This window comes from Staurois parvus, unplaced genomic scaffold (assembly GCF_062004578.1).
Source record: "Staurois parvus isolate SC_StPar_1 unplaced genomic scaffold, SC_StPar_1.0 ptg000541l, whole genome shotgun sequence".
Classification (NCBI taxonomy): Eukaryota; Metazoa; Chordata; class Amphibia; order Anura; family Ranidae; genus Staurois; species Staurois parvus.
In genome coordinates, this window is record NW_028318337.1 from 1,391,717 (window position 1) to 1,415,740 (window position 24,024).

Consider the following 24,024-nt stretch of genomic DNA (forward strand, 5'->3'; position numbering starts at 1 on the left):
GCATGCAAATGTGCAGCCTCCCCGCGTCTGGGCCTTGACGCCGAGCGGCCGCACATTTGTGTGCAATTAAGAAAAACATATATGCTGAGAGCGCGTGCCCTGCGTGCTCCCAGCACACGTGTCCGGTACTCACAGAAAGGTCCTGATCCTCTCTTGCGATCGGGACCTTTCCTGATCATGTGACTGCCGTGACAGCGAATCATGGCGGTCACATGACCCTAAAACCCCCGCCTGCCTCCCAAACCCTTAAAGGGCTGGGAGGCGTCGGCGCCAAGGGGTTAATGTAGTCTTTCTTTACAAACATACGTGGTCTTGGTCACTCCATTTTTTATGCACAAATACTGTACTGACTAAACAAAAATCGTTTGTTCTGTTATCTTACAAGAAACATTTTGTGCTTATCCTTTTGGATATTTTCGCACGAACTGCTGCGATCACCTCTCGAAAGCTGTGTACTAACGAATAGATTATTGGATGCTCATTCCGAAAGCGGTTTTTTTTAAATTCTGATTTTCTCATCGTGTGTACTAGGCATTAGGTTTTCCAAGCCATCTTTCAGCCATATAGGACATGCTTCCTTTGCTTCTTCCTAGACCCTCCTCCCTTGCTTTGTGCACTGGAGCACAAAGGCACTATAACTATGATGTGTGCTCTACCTCCATACATAGATTTCTGTAGTTTGGACTTGGTAACTGTAAATTCCAGGTTTTTCTTCCTTTGAAGTGCATACCTCTCGCCCGTCAATTGAACTTGGTACAGTCCATTGCCCTCCAGCAGCCACATTGCTGTGTAGGGGAACGTGTAGCAAAGCATGTAATGCCTCGTCCTTCACGGGCGCACCCACTCACTCCACCAGATTCGTGGTCGCCTATATTATCCCCAAAATAGCTCCGCCTGCCCCTCACTATTTGCCCACAACCCTCACATTTAAGGCCAAGGGGCCATATGAGGACACTTCACTAAATTATTTATTTCATTCCCCCGGAAGGCGTGTATCTCTAACGCTCCTCCTTACCGTCCCCCCCCCCTCCTCGTTGGTTTGACCCGGCCCTCGGCTCATTGTTGCTTGGCGCCGGGTCCAAGATGGCGCAGTGAAACCGCCGAGTGTGAGGGAGAGGCGATAATATCCCGGGACCGGCGGGGGGGAGAGCGGCCGAGCTTCGTCCTGGGATTATATCAGTGTTAACTCCGCTGGGCCGTCGCCTTTGGGATTAGTATGCTCTCAGGACATGGGCGAGAAGCTAGAACTCAGGCTCAAGTCGCCGGTGGGAGCCGAGCCTGCCATCTATCCGTGGCCGCTGCCTATCTACGTGAGTACGAGGATTGCTGCTATGGGGAAGGCCGCAGAGAGGGAGCTGAGGGGAGGGGGGTAGCTTTTGTGTGCCTGCTGGATGGCCCTTTTCTTAGCACACTATTCCCAACGCCTGTAGACGATGAATAATTCTGAGCAGGCACCGTGTGGGACATTCTTTCCGTATTTGACTGTATATGTTAACAGGCTTTCCAGCACGTTCTGTGGGAGCAGCTCTGGATGTGTGTAGGTTACTGTGCGTGTTTTGTCATGTGGGTTCATTGTGTCACCATGGCAATGGGTTTCCTGTAAGGTGACTTTTGTGTGTTTTGCCATGGCAGCACGTAGCCTGGTTGGTGGCTGTCATGTATGAGTGTGCCAACTTGGCATTTGGGTTATGTAATTGCCATCAAGGCTTATGGAAGGTGACTAAGACATGCACTGAGCCCTGGAACACCCTTCCTGCTATGTATTGTCAGGGCACCAAAGTGCTTAATGAGCTTATGTCAGTGTTGGAGTCAGGGCACCCAGCCCTTTCCTATAGATGTGCATTGGCCACTAGGAAGGCTTGGCGTGTTCATGTGTGTTTTGTAATGTGAGCATTAGGAAGGCTCAGCGTGTTCATGTGTGTGTTTGTAATGTGTGTATTAGGGAAGGCTCCATATTGGTATGTGCGTTCACGTCTTCAATACCTGGGGATGGGTGCACCTGCTCAGCTCTGCCGCCACATCCAGTTTGCTGGGGCTGTCACATAGATTTACCAGCTTACCATTTCCAAGCTGGTAGATCTATGCATTTCTAGCATTGGCAGATGCTTCTTTAGCATTAAAATATTACATTTCGAATGCATAAATGTTACCTATTGCTTATATACCCATTTTATTGCCAGCGTGATTTTTGTCTGCTCGATCTATTTTTATCCATTCCCGCCCCAGGCTTTCAAAGAGTTAATAAGATCTTGATTTTCTATTGGCGAGGGTGGAGGGGGGGAGAGAAATCACAAACCACACAGCGTTTACCCGCTCGATAGCAACTGTTGCTCCCCCTTCTTTTTTTTTTTCTTTTCCCTTTCCGTCCCACAGGCCCTGTGCGCGGTAATGTTTTAAAGGGCCAGAGAGAAACTTTCTTAATGAAGTAAATGTGCCCATGCCTGGCAGCTGCTGTAGTATGACTACAGGTATTTCTGATGATCTGTAATTTAGTGTTCATTTGGGATTAGTAAACTTTGGGCAGGGGAAGGCAACCTGGGACGCTCCAGCTGTGAAACTAAAATTCCCATCATGCCTTTGGGAGTGTTGACTTTGGCTGTCAAATTCTTGCAATGTCTCATGGGACTTGTAGCGCCACAGCAGCTGATGTGCTCTGAGGTTGACTACCCCAGACTCAGATTTTTGCTAGATGTATTCACAGAGGAGGGCATACTGTCCTATTTAGCCAGCAAGTACACAGCTTCCTGCAAAGCGGAGGTCCCATGCTAGTTTGAATGTTTGTTTATAAAAGGGGTAGGCAACTTTGGCAGTCCAGGTGTTATGAAGCTACAAATCCTGTCATGCCTGTGGCTCTCAGTTCTACAATTTCACTAGGGATTGGTAGTTTACTCTGCAGCAGAAGTGCTTGGGTTTCCTACTCCCAGGTTATAGTGTCTAAAGCAGGGGTAGACATCCTCTACACTCCAGCTATGGTAAAACTACAAATCTCATCATGCCTCTGGGAGCTATGCATGTGGCTGTCAGTCTTACAGTGTCTCCTGGGAATTTGTAGTTCATCTACTTTTCCTACAAGTTCCGCCCTCATCTACTTTTTTTACAAGTTCCGCCCTCCTTAACAGCCCCAGTTTCTTGTGTGGCCCCATGGAAAAATAATTGCCCACCCCTGTTTTAACCGGTTAGAAATAGCTACCGGCTCCCAGAAAAATGTTTCCATTGATGGCAAAAAGGCAGAACGTAACGTCCTATTTCAGCAAAGTTCTGCTTTACCAAACCAAAGTGGAACAAAACCCATTGATTTAAAGGATAAGCTCACCTTTTGCCAAAAAATATTAAATGCACATTTTTTTGGCAGGTAAAAAACGGGTATGTATTTGTTTTTTTTTTTTTTTTTTTGTAGGAGCCTGTAAAGAGTTCAACCAGCGATCAGCAGACCACTGGTGCCATGCAGGTCTCCTGCAGACCTGTGAGTATATCAAGCAGATATACTGACTGGAAGACTCAGTGAACTTCCACAGCGCCATGTAGTTAATTGAGAGCTACAAGCCAACAGCCGCTAAGGCTGTTGGGACTTGTAGTGGATTAATTCACAAATCTCTGAATGAATAATGCTTCCATGTGGGCGGTGCCCCACATGGCCATGTTGTTTTTTAAAACTGACAGCTAGTATGGGGAACTTCTCCCTGTACTGCTGTCACAGAGGGGGTGGGGATCAGGCAGCGGCTGCAGCATTAGGAGCATGTTCCATGTTCCATCTAGTGTTCCCCAAGGTGACGTTCTCCTTGAACTGTTTTCAAAAACAGTTAAGCAGGGTATGCTTGTACTGAAATGTAGCCAGTTCAGCATGAACCACACAAATTTCAGTCTATGTGTTTCGGAGCTGTTGGAAATCCAGTATTTGATCGGTGTTTGCAGCCAATGGCTGATCAATGTATTGTGATAGCGGAGTTCCCACTGTCAGAATTCACCTAAGACACAGCAGGAGAGATCCCTACATGAACATCGCTTGTGTTGATGCAGGGAGCTGTGGCGTTTTTTCTTTCACCTAGCTGGTGTATACCCTGCTTTACATTTAAAGAAGTTAACTATTAACCACTTGCTGACTGCAGATGGCCGAATGATGGCTTCACTGCGGTCGACCAGTTCTGGGAGGGTGTCATATGACGTCCTCCCAGAACGCGCTTTCCTGTGCGCCCCCGGTGATCTCTGTGATTGCAGTGTCCTACGGACACAGCTGATCACATGATGTCGTAAAAAGCCAATCACAGCGGCCTTTTACCACGTGAGGCCATGTCCAGCCATGTCTAATGACACACTGATCACCGGGAAATGCAATTGCAAGTTATCAGCTGCACTTTCCTCACGATGTCACAGCATGAGGAAAGTACTGCCCAGAACCGGCAGCTGTCAGAGCAGGTATTGGCACCGATCATCAGGGCACTGATGATCGCTGTCCATCAGTGCCTGCCCATCAGTGCAGCCTCATCAACGCACATCAGTGAAGGAGAAAAATCACCTGTTTGCAAAATTTTATAATAGAAACAAAGAAAAACTTTTTTTTTTTCAAATTTTTTGCTCTTTTCGGTTATAGCGCAAAAAATAAAACATCCAGCAGCTAATAAATGCCACCAAAAGAAAGCTGTATTTATGTGACAAAAATGATAATTTTATTTGGGTACAATGTTGCATGACCGCGCAATTGTCATTCAAAGTGTGACAGCGCTGAAAGCTGAAAATTGGCCTGGTCAGGAAGGGGGTATAAGTGCCCGGTAGGCAAGTGGTTAAATGAGAATTAACAAACGCACTTCTTTTTGCAGGTGCAGTGCAAGGCTTATGCAGACTGTTGGTGTAGCTGTCTGGCCATACCTTGCACAGGCTGGCAGTTACTGAATGACAGGAAGAATCAATGAACTACCTGAAGCGCTTATCAGCTTCCTGATAGTTCATTGAGGACTACAATCCATCAATCACAATGGTTGCCGATATGTTCTTCCATTCACAAAACTCTGTGAATGTTGTGGCCGGGTGGGCAGAGCCCTGCACTTTTTTAAAATTGTGACAGCGGGAGTGGGGAGAAGATCCCTGGCCCGCTGTCACAACAGGGTCATAGGAGGGTGCAGGGGCTGCTCGTTTAGTAACCTATTGAACCCTGGATATGGGTGTAACATGTTCTGAAAGGTGTATTTAGCCTGTAAAGGATAATTTCACCTTTGTAACATTTTACATGTTCCTCCTGTTTTTAGGGTGGAACATGGAACGTTCCCATAGCTGCAGCTGTGCTTGACGCCCCCCCCAACTCCACCACACGGCCTCGTCACTCATTCAGAGAGTTCTGTGAATGAGTGCCTACAAGTCCCGACAGCCATAGTGGCTGTCAGCTGGTAGTTTTCAATGAACTTCCATGGCGCTGTGGAGCGCCATGGAAGTTCATTGAAGCTTCTTGCAAGTATATCTGCTTGACCGTACATCCCGTATGGCAAGCAAAATTCTGACAGGTCTGCAGGAGACCTGCATGGCATCAGATAGCTGGTGCAATGTTTTCCAGGCTCCTTTCGACAAAAATAATCAATCCACTTTTTTCTGCAAAAAAATATGCATTTATTTTGTCCAAAAGGTGAACTTATCCTTTAAGACATGCAGTGAACAACTGTCAGTTTCCCATTCTCTGTCGAGATGTCAAGCCATCAAATGGCTGGTGTCATAGCTGATAATGTGCAGCATCATGGCAACTGCAGAATAAACAGAGGCTAAGAGGGCAGTTTCCTTGGCTGTAACGGGGAGGAAGGTTTAGTTCTGCTTTAAAACGTTTTCATGCACATCCTTTCTCTTACCTATCCCCAACCATATCAATCATGGACACAAAAATCCTGTTCAGTTATCTATTTCTTGAACCTGGGTTTTCTGTGGATGCTTCCAGTCATGGTTGCTGCACTTTACTAAACTAAGCCAGACTTGTATGATTTGTGCTTGCTTGTAATAAATTAAAACATTGTTAGCCACTTTTGACGGGCCGCTTTTGACACTTTTTATTTTTTTATTACATAATTCATTTTTTTTTTCAGAGGACCTATAGAATAAAATGGTGGTTGTTGCAATTTTTTATGTCAAACAGTGCAGCGTTTCTTCACACTCAATTAAAAAAAAGAAAAATACACTTGAATGAATTTTAATGCACAAAAACACAATATAATACCCAATCGTTTGATAAAATATAAAATATGTTATGCAGAGGAAATGGATACCTAACATTAAACAATTTTAAAACGCACTTTAAAATTGTGCATGCTCACTGAATGATGCCAAACTAAGGTACTTAAAAACACTCCATAGGCTACAAGCCTTTACAAGTTACCAGTTCAGAGTTACACAGGAGGTCTGGTGCTAGAATTATTGCTCTTGCTATAACGTTTGCAACAATACCTCATGTGTGGCGTGATCTCCATTTATGTATGCATACATGATCTAAGTATGTGTTTGCATTTGCACATAAGCACGGGGGGGGGGGGTACAGGGGTGATTTACATTATGTTTTATTTTTACACTGTTTCTTTTAATTTTTTTTTTCTTTATTACTTTCACAAGGAATGGGAATATCCCTTGCGAAAATAATCAGTGACTGGTCCTCTTTACTGAGACATCTGAGGTCTATTAGACTCCACATCTCTCATCTGCCCTTGAAAGTTTCGGGTAAAACCCAGATCTGTTCAATGCGAAGATTTCCTTTGTCGGTAATGGCTGGTGAAGTGAAGAAAGACTCGCCGCTGGGTCTGTGTTCCGGTCCCAGATCACCTCTATGGTAATCCGGTGGAACTGCCGGCTTCAGTGCCTGGCTCCCCGGTGGGACAGTAGAACCTGGAGAGGCACCATAGAGCAGCAGGAGGGGGCCCTTCCACCAAAGCAATCCAATGGCTAAATAGCCACTAGGATTGCTTTTACAAAAAAATTAAATCGCTTGTAGAAAAAAAAAAAACAATACCAGGATGCAGGTATCATCCTGGTATACCACTTTAAACTGGAAACATATATGTATGTTAGCCAGTGGTTAACCACAGTGACATTAAACTTGTATGTCTGGTGCCTCAGTCTTTTCAAAGTTGAATTATTTTCTGGCATTGAACAGGAGTAGCCACAGCAATGTCCTTCAGCATGTCATTTTATGTAGTCTTGTATTGGGGAAAATGGGTGCAGGCAGTTGGGCAATATGTTGTTGCTGGCTGGGCTGCAGATAGCTTGGGAAGCCAAAGCTGTTGGGGGAGGTAGATAAGAAACTGGGTGGGAGTGGCATTGTTTACTGTATTTGGCTAGGAACGTTGGCTTTTGTAGAGTGTGTATTATACAGTGGATGTAAAACATATACACATAGAAAAGTGACCGCAGAAAAAGACTGAGTGGTCCATCGAGTCTGGCCGTTTTCGTTTTGTTGCTATTTGGGTTTTTTTTTGTGTGTTTTGTGTGTTTGTATTTATTTTGTTTGTTTTTTAAAATGCCAGGTTTTTTGAGATGTAAAAAAAATTAGTCCAAGATAAATCATGTCCAATTTTTGAAAAATAAAAACAAAAAAAACCTGAAAATGTTTAGTAGGGGGAAAAAAAATAACATGGTTGCTTAAGTGTAACCCTCTTGTAATTGGGGATGTGGCTGTTTGTGTGCATTACCAATCAAAATCTAACTGATATTGAATAGTAGTCAGTAGACACCTGCCATTAATGAGTGACTCTGATTAAGCCCATATAAAGTTCATATAAAGTAGGATTTTTCAGACCTTTACACAGTTGCTACTTAAAGCAGCGGTCCACCCAGACTTGGAAGTTCCGCATTAAGACATCCTCCACCCCCTCTGCCTAACCTGGCATGTAATGTTTGAGGGGTGGGGGGTGAGCGGGTACTTAGTTTGACAGATTTCTGCTCAGGTCACCTGGGCAATCCAAGCAGAAGTTCTCCCTGCCCACAGTATTCTGTGACCTCGCAGAAGATTGCAAAACCATTCACAAATCCCAGCGCAGCTCACACAGGCACAGTGGGCAGCCGACTGTGAAGCTAAGAACCACACTGCTGGCTGCCCACAATTAGGATGCTGGTGCCAGGAACCTGGAGGCTAGTGAAGAACTAGCCCAGGTGAGGTCGATGCTGAATCCTTGGACAGGTAATGGTCCATTAAAAATCTGCAGCTACAGGATTTGTAGCTGCAGACTTTTATTTATTTTTACAGACAGAACCTCCTCTTTAATGTTTTGTAAGCTCTTTGCAGACCATGGCTTTTGCTTTAAAGGGATCCCACTTTTGGAAGGTATCAGTTGGGAGAAGGGTACAAAAAAATTGCCACGACATTAGATATATTGTTGAACATAGTGAAGACTATCATAAACAATTGTAGAAAATATGGTACATCGACGACATTACCAAGAACTGGACATTCCTAAAAAAAAAAAAAAAAAAAAATGGTCCCAGAGGCTGCCAGAAATGTACAACAACCTTATTGGAGCTGCAAGAATTTCTGGAAAGTACTGGTTGTGCACTACATGAGACAACAGTCTCCCCCTTGTTCTTCATATATCTAGGCTGTGTGCTAGGGTGGCAAGATGGAAGCCTTTTCTTACTAAGAAAAATATCCAATTCCAATCCCAACTACATTTTGTGAAAATCTACATCAAGTGTGCCAAAGGCATGTAGGAAAATGAAATGTGTTATGGTTGATGAGACCAAGATTTAACTTTTTGGTCATTCCAAAAAGTATGTTTGGCACAAAACCAATACTGTGCACTTATGCAAAAAAAAAAAAACCATACCCACAGTGAAGCATGGTGATGGCAGCATTATGCTTTGAAGCCATTTTTCTTAAGATGGATCTGGGGCTTTAGTCAAAGTGGAGGGACTTATGAACTGTTCCAAATATCAGTCAATTTTGGTACAAAACCTTGAGGACAACCCAAAGCATACAGTACTGGGGGTACAGCAAAAGACTGACTTCACCAGCAGAATATCAGTTTTAGAATGGCCCAGCCAGAGCCCAGACCTGAATCCAATTGAAAATCAGTGGGGTTAACCAGTAGGCACAGGAGATGCCCTAACAATGACAAATTTGGAGCGCTTTTGCAAGGAGGAGTGGGCAAAGATTCCCAAGGCAAGATGTGCCATGCTGACAGACTCCTACCCCAAAAGACTGACCTCTGTCATAAAATTAAAAGAAGCTTAAAGTATTTAGGGTGTGCATACTTATGCAACCACATTATTGTAAGTTTTATTTTTATGTTTTCCCTGTTTAAAGATGTTTGTACTGAAACTATTTTTTGTACTTGTACAATAACCTTGAAAAAGGGAGAGTCCTTTCTCCCGAAATGTGGTGTTTTGATGTACTTGTCATTAAATCTCAATAAATGCCTCTTAATCTACCATCAAACTTGCATTCTTTGGACATTGGGCGCTCCTTCTTTCCTATTATTCTGTTTAAAGATGGGGGTTGAGTTGTACAGATTATAGGTCACATTCAAGATGGAACACATTCAAGAGTGATTTATCCTAGTCTAGATTTTTTTTCTATTTCAAAAACCCTAATATGCTTACTTGGGGTGTGTAGACTTTTTATATCCACTGTAGTTGTACAATTAAAACTGTAATACTAATGGGAAATTAAAAATAAGAACCATCAGACTAAAAAATGTTAACATCCTTATTAAGATGGGATATTATAAAGTAAAGCTAGCCAACACTGATTGAAAGTCATCTAGTTCAGCAGTGACCAGCCGAATTTCAATCAATTTGTGGCCGTCCTTGCTCAGCAGAAGTGGTTCATACCGCTGTGACTTATGATTCATGACAAGTTGCAACCTGTTGTCTGCAATGGAACTGTTCAGATCTGTAGTCGCACCGATTTTGAAAGTAGTTCCTGCATTATTTTTTGCGAATTCAGGTAGAGGTTGCACAGATGTCTTCCAAGTCATACCTGAAGTTGCCCTGACGTGCGACTTGTCAAGTGAAGTTGCACAATTTCAAAGTCGGATCTGGTGTGAACCAGGGCTAACATGTCGATCAGCGGCAGAATACAGTGTTCTGGTTGGTGGATTTCTCCATCCACCTCACTTGTGTGGATGGAGGTGTTTTTTTTCAGCCAGCTGGCTGAAGGAAAAGTAAATGAGTGGTCTATTGCCACCTTAAAGCTGGTCAAATGTAAAGTAATATTTTCTTTTCTACATTGCATGCCAATTATTTCTACTCATTCTACCTTCTTGACATTTGTGAACTTTGTGAAGCTCCCCACACATTTACTTTGAATTCTGTGACATATATTCACTATGCCCAATGGTTGGAGGCAGTGCTGTGTCGCAGTAGAATTCAGATCCTGCCTTCTAAGCTACATTGATGCCGAGAGGAGAAGTTTCAAGAGGTGAAGTCATTAGAGGAATCGCTGCTTGCAGGCAGCAAGTTACTGTGGGATATGTAGTCCCTAGAAACGGAAAGTAAACAGCAGAGGAAAAGCATGCAGAGAATCCATGAAGTTGTGTAAACAGATGGACAGCAGACAGGCAGAACTTAAAACCTGAAAGGAGATTTTTTTTTTTTTCCCCAAGTAAGCTTAAATTGGATTTTCAGATATAACTATCATTTGTATTGTTATAAAATGAAAGTGTGTGTTGTGACCATAGATTTCCTTTAACCATTTGCTGACCACTGTGTGTATATATACAGCCTGTCAACAATTATAGCTGTAGCCATGATCTTGGTATAGTATGTTTTTTTACAGCTGTTTGATCACTGGTACGGTACAGAGACAGGCCAGCTTTCTCTCATTGCTCCTTGTGGTGGTTCCCAGGCTCTCCCATAGCTTGGAGAGGCTGGGATGGGTTTCACAAAGGAGAAGGAGGACCTTTTTGTTTCTTGATCTCTTCTGCGACTAATTAAAGCAGAGTTCCAGTTGATTTAAAAAAAAAAAAAAAAAAAAAAAAGTCAGCAGCTACAAAAACTGTAGCTGTTAACTTAAAATACAGACACTTACCTGTCCCACGATCCAGTGATGTCCTCACCATGGCTGGTTTCACCAGCTGTCTTCTCTCCCTGATGCCAGCATCTTCACTGTGGGCACCCAGCTGTGACAGCTTGCGGCTTCACAGCCGGGTTCCCACTGCGCATGCGCGAGTAGCACTGCGCTTTGTGAATGGTCCCTCAGTCTTCTGGGACTTGTCATGTGTCCCAGAAGACTTCAGGGGGGGACAAGAACTTCTGCTTCTAGTCGCCTTAGGCGATTGCAGCGGAAGTGGGAGCGGGTACCTATCAAATTCGAGTACCTGCTCCCCAAAGGTGCCAATGCAGGGGGACAATGCATTAAAGCAGAACTTCCCCGTTTTGGTTGAGTTCCGTTTTAAGCCAGAAGCGGCAATGATTGTCACTTTTGGTTTCAGAGCTGTCATTTCCTGGCTGTTATAGCCAGGGAAGCCGATAAGCACGATCTGTGCTTGGTTAGTTGCTTTGCAGGGCAGGGGAGACATTGGGACTCCTAACAGATCCACTGATGTATCCATAAAGAGTACCTATCACTTGCCCAAACCTATCGCATAGTTGGTTTTTTAGTCCCTTGTAATAGTTAAATAAGGTGAAATAACACTGTTTGAGATGTTTGATCCTTCTCGTATCCTTGTTTGGGTGAAACTATTATTAACCGCATGTCGCAGTACATATACTGTGACGGATTGGCTTCTATAGGCACAGCATTGTACCTGTACATTGCCGCCTATTTCTGGGTTTCGTGTCTGTGCTCTCACCCACCTACTCCGCTGTGATTTGACACAGTGGGAGTTTGTCAGCAGATCCCAGCCAATAATTCATGGGCGGGAGCTGCTGACCGGCTGTGTCGAATCCCAGTCCAGAGCTGTGTGTTAACACAGAGCTCTAGGGCAAAAATTAAGAGCCCTGGGATGGATGACATCATTTTGGCTTGGCACAGTAACCAGGAAGCTACTAAAGAAATTTTAAAAACTTCTTCTTTTTTTTAACAAATATAATATACCTACCTATCTGTTTTTACTAATGCTAGCAACATAAGGTATAAAACAAAGTTAGACTAACTCCACTTTTATTAGTAAAAAAAGGCATTCTCCTCTGGGTGATGTATAAACATTACATGGATTTTTAACAAAAGTATGTTTGCTGATTCCTAACGTTTTGTTCTGAAGAAATATAAATGGGGGTGACTTTCATTGGTGATCAGCTACTGCGCTTGCAGGGCTCTATCGAGGAAAGTGGCAGGGTCTGAATGCCTTTTAGATGTGCATACAGTAGTGTATTTTAAGTTTTTTTTTTTTTTTTTTTTTTTTTTTTTTTGTGCTGCCCTAGGCAACACAAAAAAATCGTCTGCCCACACAGACACCGACCAACATCACCCCCCCTTCCCCCTCCTGTGGAGAGAACTTGACAATGCTGACATTGACCAACAACATCCTTGCCCCCCACCCGGGAGAGCCTTCCACTAGACACCCCCCCCCCCCTAATGCTGCTTCTCTAGGCAAGTGCCTTGTGGTAAATACGCTCCTGTGTGCATAGCAATGTGAACAAGAGAGTCGGTCTGAGCGGTGCTCAGCCATTCATGGGCACCTTTTGGGTTTTGTGAATAAAGAGCTTCCTCTGATTGGCTTAGTTGGAGATTATCATCAGCCCACCTCTTCATTCACAGAACACAGAGCTGCCTCTGAATAACTGAGCGCTGCTCAGACTGACTGTTTTTAGATGGGACATCTCTGTCTCACAGCCAGAGCACACCACTGTGTGCTTTATGTAGCTGAACCTACATACAGTTAATAAAGCACTTATAGCAGAAAATAATTAGTTTGGTCCAAAAAACTATTTAAAGTGACAGTAAACCTTGAGATCAGCATTCATTTTTGTGTTTGTAGAAGTAGCGTATGCTTTATTTTTTTTACATTGAAAATTACTGTGCCAAAAATCACTTTTATTTAAGAATAGTAATTATATGAAGCAATTTATTATCACATAGTTGTTTGACCCTTTTTTTTTTTTTTTAAATCATAATAACCGAAATCACCCAAATGACCTTGATCAAAAATTTACATACCCTGGAATGTTTGGCATTGGTACAGACACATAAGGTGACTCACAGGTTAAAATGGTAATTAAAGGTTAATTTCCCACATCTGTTGCTTTTTAAATTGCAATTAGTGTCTGAGTATAAATAGTCAATGAGTTTCTTAGCTCTCACGTGGATGCACTGAGTAGGCTAGATTCTGAGCCATGGGGAGCAGAAAAGACCTGCATAGCAAGGTAATGGAACTTTATAAAGATGGGGAAAAAATATAAAAAGATATCCAGAGCCTTGAATATGCCAGTCAGTACTGTTTAGTAATGTATTATAAAGTGGAAAATTCAGAAATCTCTTGATACCAAGCCAGGATCAGATAGACAAAGAAAGATTGCAGCCACAACTGTTGGAAGAATTGTTGGGGATGCCAAGAAAAACCCACAGGTAACCTCAGGAGAAATACAGCCTGCTGTGGAAAAAGATGGTGCGATTGTTTCAAGGAGCACAGTACAATACTTGACCAAAAATGAACTGCACGGACGAGTTGCCAGAAAGGAGCCTTTACTGCGCCAATGCCAGAAAAATGTTTGTTTACTATATGCCCGACAACACCTTGTCACACGTCGCAGCGTCTGGCACAATGTAATCTGCCATAACGAGACAAAAATAATGTTCACAACCATAAGTGCTATGTTTGAAGAGGGATCAACAAAGACCTATAGTAACAAGAATGACATCCCCCATTGTGAAGCATGGTGGTGGCTCACTGATGTTTTGGGGGGTGTGAGCTCTAAAAGCAATGGGATCTTAGAAAGCTGTTCATGGGATGTTCTTGGATTTTTCAGCACGACAATGACCCTAAGCACAAGGCCAAGTTTACTCTCCAGTGGTTACAGAAGAAAAAAGTGAAGGTTCTGCAGTAACCATCAGTCTCCTGACCTTAACATCATCGAGCTGCTCTGGGGAGATCCCAAATGGGTGGTTCATGTAAGACGACCAAAGACTTGCATGACCTGGAGGCATTTTGACAAGACCACCTGCAAGAATTCGGGCCTCATAGACAACTATTACAAAAGACTGAACACTGTCATTGATGCTAAAGGGGGCAATACACTGTATTAAGAACTAAGGGTATGCAGACTTTTGAACGGGTCATTTACCGTATTTGCCGGCGTATAAGACGACCCCCTACTTTTCCTGTTAAAATATAGGGTTTGAGCTATACTCGCCGTATAAGACTACCCCTCTTCCAACGCACACCAAATAAAAATGAAAAAACATCAGATTTGATTTCAATATGGTATGGTATTCCAATGATGGGGTGCTATTCCTCCCACTGACACCAATGATGGGGCACTACTCCTCCCACTGATACCAATGATGAGGCACTACTCCCACTGACACTAATGATGGGGCACTATTCCTCCCACTGATACCAATGATGGGGCACTATTCCTCCCACTGATACCAATGATGGGGCACTATTCCTCCCACTGATACCAATGATGGGGCGCTATTCCTCCCACTGATACCAATGATGGGACACTATTCCTCCTACTGACACCAATGATGGTGCCCCATCATTAATGTCAGTGTGTGAGGAATAGTGTCCCATCATTAGTGTCAGTGGGAGGAATAGTGCCCCATCATTGGTGTCAGTGGGAAGAATCGTGCCCCATCATTGGTGTCAGTGGGAGGAATAGTGTCCCATCATTAGTGTCAGTGGGAGGAATAGTGTCCCATCATTAGTGTCAGTGGGAGGAATAGTGTCCCATCATTAGTGTCAGTGGGAGGAATAGTGTCCCATCATTGGTGTCAGTGGGAGGAATAGCGCCCCATGATTGGTGTCAGTGGGAGGAATAGTGCCCCATCATTGGTGTCAGTGGGAGGAATAGCGCCCCATCATTGGTGTCAGTGGGAGGAATAGCGCCCCATCATTGGTGTCAGTGGGAGGAATAGCGCCCCATCATTGGTATCAGTGGGAGGAATAGCGCCCCATCATTGGTATCAGTGGGGGGGAGGAATAGCGCCCCATCATTGGTATCAGTGGGGGGGAGGAATAGCGCCCCATCATTGGTATCAGTGGGGGGGAGGAATAGCGCCCCATCATTGGTATCAGTGGGGGGGAGGAATAGCGCCCCATCATTGGTATCAGTGGGGGGGAGGAATAGCGCCCCATCATTGGTATCAGTGGGGGGGAGGAATAGCGCCCCATCATTAATGTCAGTGGGGGGGAGGAATAGTGCCCCATGGTTGGTGTCAGTGGGGGAGGAATTGTGCCCCATCATTGGTGTCAGTGGGGGAGGAATAGTGCCCCATCATTGGTATCAGTGGGGAGAAAAGTGCCCCATCGTTGGTGTCGGCGGGGAGGAGGAACAGTGCCCCATCGTTGGTGTCAGTGGGGGAGGAACCAGTGCCTCATCGTTCGTGTCAGTGGGGGAGAGGAGCGGCTGCTCCTTCTTTTAGTTCGGCCGCTTGATTTTCGCGGGGCCGTTCGGCTCCGCCTCCTCGCCGGTGATTGGTCGCCTGTGTGCCTTTCCAGTGCTGGCGCCCAATCACCGGTGAGGAGGCGGAGCCGAGCGGGCGGCGGGACCATCGAGCGGCCGAACTGAAAGGAGCAGCCGCGCTTCCTGGACCGGATCGTCGTGGGACCGGAACCGGAGCCAGGTAAAGTACAGCAGCCCCTCTGCCCACCCCTGTACTTGGTGTCTGTTGGAGGAGGAGGGGGGGTGGCGCCGCCCCTCGAAAAAGTGCCGCCCTGACACTGGCTCGCCGTATACCGGTGTATAAGACGACCCCCGACTTTTCAAAAGATTTTCACGGGTTGAAAAGTCGTCTTATACGCCGGCAAATACGGTAATTTGTGTACTTGTTACCATGTTTTGTTTTAAGCGCTGTATATTTTGGGTTAGATTTGTTTTTACTCATTATTGTGTCCATTACATCAGCTATTGTGCACAGGGGGAGTCAATAGAGTGCAGGTGTTATGTTTTATGATTGTGTCATTCTGTTATGACCTACAGTTGAATATAAATCCCATAAGAAATGTTTTTTTTATTGTCTGCTCATTAATTTTTTATTTTTTTTTATCTAAAAGTGTTATATGCTGTATATTACCAGTTCTCTAAGGGTATGCAAACTTTTGAGCTCAACTGTATTTGTGTTTTCTCCAGCTTAACTGCTTCCCGTCTGCCGTATAGTAGAAATACTGCTACAGGGTGGCACGGGTGCGCAAAATCACGTGTGTGTGTATATAGGCGTAATTTTGCATTTCTGGGTAGGCAGAGCATGCGCCATACCCGTGCTGCCATTCGCGGCTGTCATTCACTCAGCCGTTAATTACTAGCTGGTGCCCGGTGATTTCCGAAGATCTCCGACTGGGAAGAGGCCTTTTTGTTTACTCTCAGTCCTCCTTCCTGTCAGCTTGGGCGCACTGCTCTGGATGCACAGCCATCCAGACCAGTGTGAATACAGTGAAGCACACACACGGCCCTCTAAGAAAACACTCCCTGCACACAGTTAACCCTTTGAATGCCCCTCATGTTAACCCCTTCCTGCCCAGTGACATTAGTACAGTGTCCGTTCTTTTTTGCACTGATCACTGTATTGGTGTCACTAGCGATGTCGGTGACACAAAGTCAGTTCCCCCCAGTGTCAGAATGTCCACTGCAGTCCCGCTATAGGTCGCTGATTGCAGCCATTACTAGTAAAAATTTAATAAAAATTCCACTGTGTATATATACCATTTGTAAACGACGTAACTTTCACATAAACCAATTAATTTACACGTCATTTTTAGCAAAGGCATGTAGCAGAATACATTTTGGTGTAAATGTATTGCGAAATTTGATTTTTTTTTTTTTTACTTTACTCGATATGTTTAATAGCAAAATGTAGCAGGGGTAAATCCTCAGGAGGGCAAGTGGTTGAGAGGAACATTGAAATGGTTTGGTTTTTCATCAGGCCTTTGCACTAGTTGCAGTGAATGTGTGCCATGTGTTTGGTTTGCCATTGGTGTGGCAGTTGGGAGACAGAGGCTGTAGCCCTAAACATTTCTCAACATGCAGAGCAGAGTGCCAGCAGCTCAGAGGCAAGCAGAAGCTCCAACCTTTTAACTCATTCCTACACTTATTTTACATTTGTGTGTAGAGGTACTAGGTTTACTTTACTACATTATACCCTTGAATAAAGTATTTTTTACAGGAAGGAGAGGTGATAGCCTATGGTTAATTGGGACTTTTGTGCTTATATTTGGGGCTACAGCCCATCCCTAGGCTTATCCCTCTCGCTGCCAGGTCCGTATGTTGTATGGACCTGACAGCAGGGGGTTTTACACATACTCCCAGTGGCTGCAGCCACTGGCAGAGTGTATATATCTGACAAACTGACTTCTGGCTGTCAGATGGAACCATTTTTGGCAGCTGCTTATGGGCATCCCTGCCTTGTATCCCAGGCTTCGCTTGTTTACCTGCAGGGCCTGGGACTGGCGTGGTGGGTGCTGCCAGGTAGAGGGGGGAGGGAGCTGAGCAGACATATGTCTCCTCTCCTCATCTTCTTGTTGCTGACCCGGAATCTGCGTGAAAGAATGTAATACAGTGCGATCTGCACTGCATTAGATTCAGTGGAGCACAGGAGAGACATCCAGGGACTTTTTTAAATTGTAAGAAATTTAGTGTTCCACCTAAGTACATAAAATCTCGTGGTGGATTGGGGGCACATGTTACACCCTAAATAGGAGTGAACCTTGTTCTAAAAAGGGAACTTATCCTTTCATTTACTGCTAGGTCTGGCCTATTTAGGACCTTATGAAATGTATTACATTTAATTATGTTTAGGTTTTATTGGTCCTTGTATCTGTACATGGATGACTGGGTGGGGTTCTGGTTGTAGAGGCTTCATCCAGCAGAAAACGAAATACCTCACATTTGGGCATACCAGATGCACTTCCTGTGAATGAAACTGGTAGGATTATCGTAAATGGTTCCCGTCATCTACCAATGCAGGGATGTTACTTTTTTTTTTTTATTTTTTTACACGTTTTAGGGCCAGTTCACACTGCCCAGACACTAAACCGCAGCAGTTTGTGTAGGCATTGCTCTATTTCAGCTGCAGTGAGTTGGTGGTAGGGGATGGTGTGACGGCAGATTTTCTGCTTCACACTGCGGTTTTCTTTCTTTTTTTTGTACAAACTTTATTTGAAGTGATGTTCAGTTACACTGCTGTACTGACATGCGGTGCTTTCTGTGTGCGGTGTTAAAATGCAGCAGGTCTGCATTTTATCGCAGCTCTATGCTGTGTTTCAGTGCACATAATTGTGTGTCCCAATAGTGACTGCTGTTCTTCCATTGTAGAAAAATGCTAGTCACCACCGCCACAATATACTGTATGTGAGCAAGGCAGAAAGTTCTCCCCAGCATATGTTTATTGTATTTATGTGGTTCTTTCTACTGTGAAGGTCTTCATGTTACAGTACAATACATGAAGCCATTTTGAGTACAGTAGGCCTTTCCGTGAGGTTGTGTGGTCACTATGCTCTTTTATGTTGTTTATGTGCCAAAGAACAGTATAAATATGTGCATTATTTACCCAGCTCCTTTCTGCTTAAGCCCAGGTTCACACTGAATACGCCTTTGAAATCATGTAACTTCACTTGATTTAAAACAGGGTGGATTTGATTTAAATCCTGATTTAAATTGCTAGTGAAAAAGCTGGATTTTTATCATAACTTTTAAAGAGCAACTCTCATCTCTGTCCCGCAGCAGCTTCTCCCCTGACCCGCTGTTGACTCACTGACAGTCCCATTCACTTTAATGGGATGGCTGGTGATGCGGGAGGGACATGGCGGCAGCAGGTGAGTGGATGCCCGCTAACAGGCACTGCCATGATGGTTCTAAAATGACAGGTGCTCTTTCAATGTAAGCTCCTGAATTTTAGAAGGCAGCATGAGAAGTCCCCTTGCAAAATTCCCCTTGTAGAATTCAAGTTAACGTGGTTGGTTAAAGAGAAACCAATATGAGATTAGTCCCTGCTGCCTCTGTTAGGAAGCTAGCTGGTCCACTTTCACCTAGTACATGTACTAGACTTGTATCTCTCATGAGGAATTTTCGCGCAATCAAATGAAGAGTGCTTAAGCGAAGTCCATGTTGCAGGTTGGTGTTGATATGCCCACTGTAAACTGTTCGATATGGATGTTTTAGCAGCCATATGTATGTATGTATGTATATATATATATATATATATATATATATATATATATATATATATATATATATAATTTTTATTTTTTTTTTTTTCCAACCCTCAGTACTCATGAGGTGAAAGATGATGGTGATGATGATTATTATTATAATACAGGATTTTATATAGCGCCAACACTTTGTTCAGCGCTTTACAATATAACAGACAATACAGCAACAATACAGTTCTATACAATATGGTTAGGAGGGCCCTGCTCCTTGGAGCTTACAATCTAAGAGGGAGGGGCTAGTGGTACAAAAGGTAGTAACTGTGGGGGATGGACTGGTACGATGAGTAGAAGATACCATTGTTAGCTGAGGGCAGGATAGGCTTTCATGAAGAGAGAGGTATTCAGAGATCGCCTAAAAGTGTGCAGAGTAAGTGATAGTCTGATAAATTGGGGTAGAGAGTTCCAGAGGATGGGGGAAGCTCTAAAGACGAGCATGCGAAGCTAGAAAGCAGGAGGTCATGCGAGGAGCAGAGAGTACGGTTTGGGTGATATTTGGGAGACAAGATCGGTGATGTAATTTGGGGCAGAGTTATAAATGGCTTTATATATTATTAATGTTTTCAATTTTATCCGTTGTGCAATGGGAAGCCAGTGGAGGGATTGGCAGAGAGGGGTGGCAGATACAGAATGGTTAGTAAGGTGGATGAGTCTGGCAGCAGCATTCATGGTAGACTGAAGAGGGGATAGCCTGCGATGAGGTAGGCCAATGAGGAGGGAGTTACAATAGTCAAGGCGAGAGATAACAAGGGAGTGAATAAGTTGCTTAGTAGTTTCCGAGGTTAAAAACGGCCGTATCTTGGAGATGTTGCGGAGGTGAAGTCTACATGATTTGGGGCTGAGAGGACAGATAGGAGTCTAGGAATACACCTAGTACCCTGGCATGAGGGGAGGGACTGATGATTGTAGTATTGGTCTTGATGGAGAAGTCAGGGGATGGGGCACGGGCTGGAGGGAATACTAAGCGCTCAGTTTTGGAAGGATTGAGTTTGAGGAAGTGGAGTGACATCCATGCCAATATGTCACTTAGGTTAGTAATGCAAGAAGAGACTGAAGGGGTGAGTTGAGGAGTAGAGAGATTTGTGTGTCATCAGCATAGAGATGACAAGCTATTGATGAGAGTGACAAAGTAGGCTTGTTTGACAGCATGGAGGGAGGATTTGTATGTTAGGAAGCAGTTTTATATAGGGCGAAAGCTTGGTGTGATTTGGTTTTATGCCACATTCGCTCCAGCGCACAACTATGTTACTTAAGATTTTTTGTTTCGGCAGTTTGTCAAGGTTTTAATGGTCGGGGCCTGATGGTTCGTGTGGTTAGAGGAGCAAGTGAGTCTAATGTGGATGAAAGTGAACTGTTGTAGACAGCAGTGGCCAGGTCAGGGCAGGACAGGGGAGAGATTCTGTCATAGAGTTGGTCCGTTGCAGAGTAGAAAAGAGAAGGGTTAAAGTTGTGAAGGTTTCTGCAGGTAATTGTTTGCTGCTTGGAGGTTTAAGTGTTTGAAGATGAGGACACTGTGAAGGTGATGAGATTGTGATCAGAGAGAGGAAAGGGGGTGTTTGTGAGGTTGTAGGGAATGCAAAGATGGGAGAAATCAAGGTCTAATGTATTCCCATCAGAGTGAGTGGAGGACTGTGTCCATTGTGTTAAGGCAAAAGATGAGGTTAGGTTGAAGAGTTGGGATGTAGCCGGGTTGTTCACATTAATGGGGATGTTAAAATCTTCAAGAATGATGGTGGGTATTTCAGAGGAGAGAAAGTAGGGTAGCCAGGCAGAGAAGTCTTCAAGAAAGCGGGATGCCAGTCCAGGTGGCCGGTAGATCACTGCAATCCACAAAGAAATGGGAGAAAACAACCGAATGCAGTGAGTCTCGAAAGAAGAAAAGGATAGAGAGGGAATATTATGGAGGACTTGAAAGGTGCTCAGTGGGGATAGACGCAAACCAACTCCACCACCTTTCCACCACCTGGGTCTGGGTGAGTGAGTCCAAAGAAGGCCTCCATAGGAAAGTGCTACAGGAGAAGCAGAATCTGCTGCTGGAAGCCAGGTTTCTGTAATTGCTGGTAGGTTAAGGGCGTGGGAGACGAAAAGGTCATGGCCAGATGTGTGCTTATTGCAGACAGAGCGGGCATTCCAGAGTGCACATGAAAAAGAGAGGGTGGTTTTTAGGAACACGGGAATTGATATTAAATTAAGCAGATTGCAGCTATTCCCAGAGGAAAGAGGGTGCCTGGTGTGGGGGTGAGATAGTGGAGGACCAAGGTTTGAAGAGCCATCCCTAGAGGTTAGGAGAAGGAGGGTGAGGAAAGTAGGGTGGGAGCGGGATGTATATGAGTGCACATGCTTTCCTGTCCTGGTGTTAGGGTCAGCAGGTGAGTAAAGTATCAGCAGGAGGTGATGAGAGCAGTAGTAGGGAGATGGTAGCAGTGCAGGTGAGATGTATAAGCTTTGGGGTGGAGCAGAGGGGTAAAGAATTAGATTTTGGAACACAGGATAGTAATATGAAAAGGAGTAGAGGTGGCATATTAAAATGTACATGGAGTGGCAATCAGACTTGTAGGATATGTTTCCCAGGGTGTTTGCTTGCAGTTAATAACTTGATAAGATCATTTGAATTACTTTGCCGGTTTTTGTGTGATTGTCCTTGTTTGTTGGTCTTGCTTTGGATATGGTGAGCGGAGCCATGTGAAAGATATGAAGAGCTGTCCACAGAATTTGCATAAAATGTGGTGGTAGTTATGTCAACTGCCTACTCTCTTGGCACAAGTTTGCCAGTGTTGGTAAACTGGCCCAGAATTGTACTTTCCCTGGCTGCATGTTCATGTGCTAGCAGTGAGAACATTGAGTGCCTGTTCACATATATGTGGATTGGATGCAGTTTGTACCACTAGAACCATCAGATGTGAACTGGATAAAATCCTGTCCTGCACCTGATGTAAACCTGACCTGCTGACCAACTACTGTATCAATTAGGTGTGAAACCTGAGCTTCAATCGCACCGCACATGTGTGAATCGGCACTGAAACATTAAAGACCAGCATTACCCATTTGGAGCATGATTGCAAATATCACACTTACAGTTAGGTCCATATATATTCGGACGCAGGCACAATTTTTAGTTTTTTCAGGTGTTTACCAAATCATATTCAAACTACAGTTATATCATGGATATGCGCTGAAAGTACACACTCTCAGGTTTAATTTGAGGGTATGTGCATCCAAATTGGAGGAAGGATTTAGGAATTACAGCTCTTAAGAATAGCCATCCCCCCTTTTTCAAGAGTCCAAAAGTAATTGGACAATAGAATCAAAAGCTGTTTCATGGCCAGGTGCGGGCTACTCCATTATTTCTTCATCAATTAAGCAGGTAAAAGGTCTGGAGTTGATTCGAAGTGTGGTATTTGCATTTGGAATCTATTGCTGTGAACCTACATCATGCGTTCAAAGGAGCTGTCCATGCAAGTGAAACAGGTCATTGCAAGGCTTCAAAAATGAAAAAATCCATCAGAGAGATAGCAGCAACATTAGGAGTGGCCAAATCAACAGTTTGGTACATTCTGAGGAAAGAAGAACGCACTGGTGAGCTCAGCAACATAAAAAGGCGCATGGAAGTCCATAAAAGACAACAGTGGTGGATGATCGAAGGATCCTCTCTATGGTAACGAAAAACCCATTCACAACATCCAGACAAGTGAAGGACACTCTCCAGGAGGTGAGCGTATCGATGTCAGTCTACAATGAAGAGAAGATTTCACAAGAGCAAATACAAAGGGTTCACCGCAAGGTGCAAAACATTCATAAGCCTGAAGAATAGAACAGCCAGATTAGATTTTGCCAAAAAAAATCTAAAAAAGCCAGACCAGTTCTGGAAAAGCATTCTTTGGATGGATGAAACTAAGATTAATCTGTACCAGAATGACAGGAAGAAAAAAGTGCTGAGAATGCTTGGAACAGCTCATGATCCAAAGCACACAACGTCATCTGTAAAACATGGCGGAGGCAGTGTGATGGCATGGGCATGCATGGCTTCCAGTGGCACTGGGTCATTGGTGTTGATTGATGATATGACAGAAGACAGAAGCAGCCGGATGAATTCTGCAGTGTTTAGAGAGATACTGTCAGCCCAGATTCAGCCAAATGCAGCAAAGTTGATTGGATGGCGCTTCACAGTACGGATGGACAATGATCCAAGACTCGCTGCAAAAGCAACCCAGGAGCTTTTGAAGGAAAAGAAGTGGAATATTCTGCAATAGCCGAGTCAATCATCTCAACACAATTGAGCATGCATTTCACTTGCTGAAGGCAAAACTAAAGGCAGAAAGCCCCACAAACAAAGAACAATTGATGACAGCTACAGTTAGAGCCTGGCAAAGCATCAGAAAGTAGGAAACCCAGTCTTTAGTAATGTCCATAGGTTCCAGACTTCAAGCAGTCATTGCCAGTAAAGGATTCTCAACAAAATATTAAAAACTTTTTATTTATGATTATATTCAATTGTCCAGTTACTTTTGGTCCCTTGAAAAAGGGGGGATGGCTACTCTTAAGAGCTGTAATTCCTAAACCCTTCCTCCAATTTGGATGTACATACCCTGAAATTAAACCTGATATTGTGCACTTTCAGCCTATATCCATTATATAACTATAGCTTGAATATGTTTTGGTAAATACCTGAAAAAAACTAAACTTGTGCCTGTGTCCAAATATATATGGACCTAACTGTATATCTGTTTCTAACCCCAAGTTTTTTTTTTTTTGTTTTTTT

The 24,024-nt window shown here is 44.0% G+C and overlaps 1 protein-coding gene across 3 annotated transcripts in view; it reads left to right on the top strand.

The window, feature by feature from the left end:
• The first annotated feature begins 1,066 nt into the window (after positions 1–1,066).
• DOT1L (DOT1 like histone lysine methyltransferase) overlaps positions 1,067–24,024 on the top strand; it is a 217,651-nt gene continuing 194,693 nt past the window's right edge. For all 3 annotated transcript variants that reach the window (XM_089690752.1, XM_089690754.1, XM_089690753.1), the window contains exon 1: positions 1,067–1,310. In XM_089690752.1, coding sequence (XP_089546878.1) covers positions 1,230–1,310 — 81 coding nt within the window. In that variant the 5' untranslated portion in view covers positions 1,067–1,229. The remainder of the gene's footprint in view (positions 1,311–24,024) is intronic.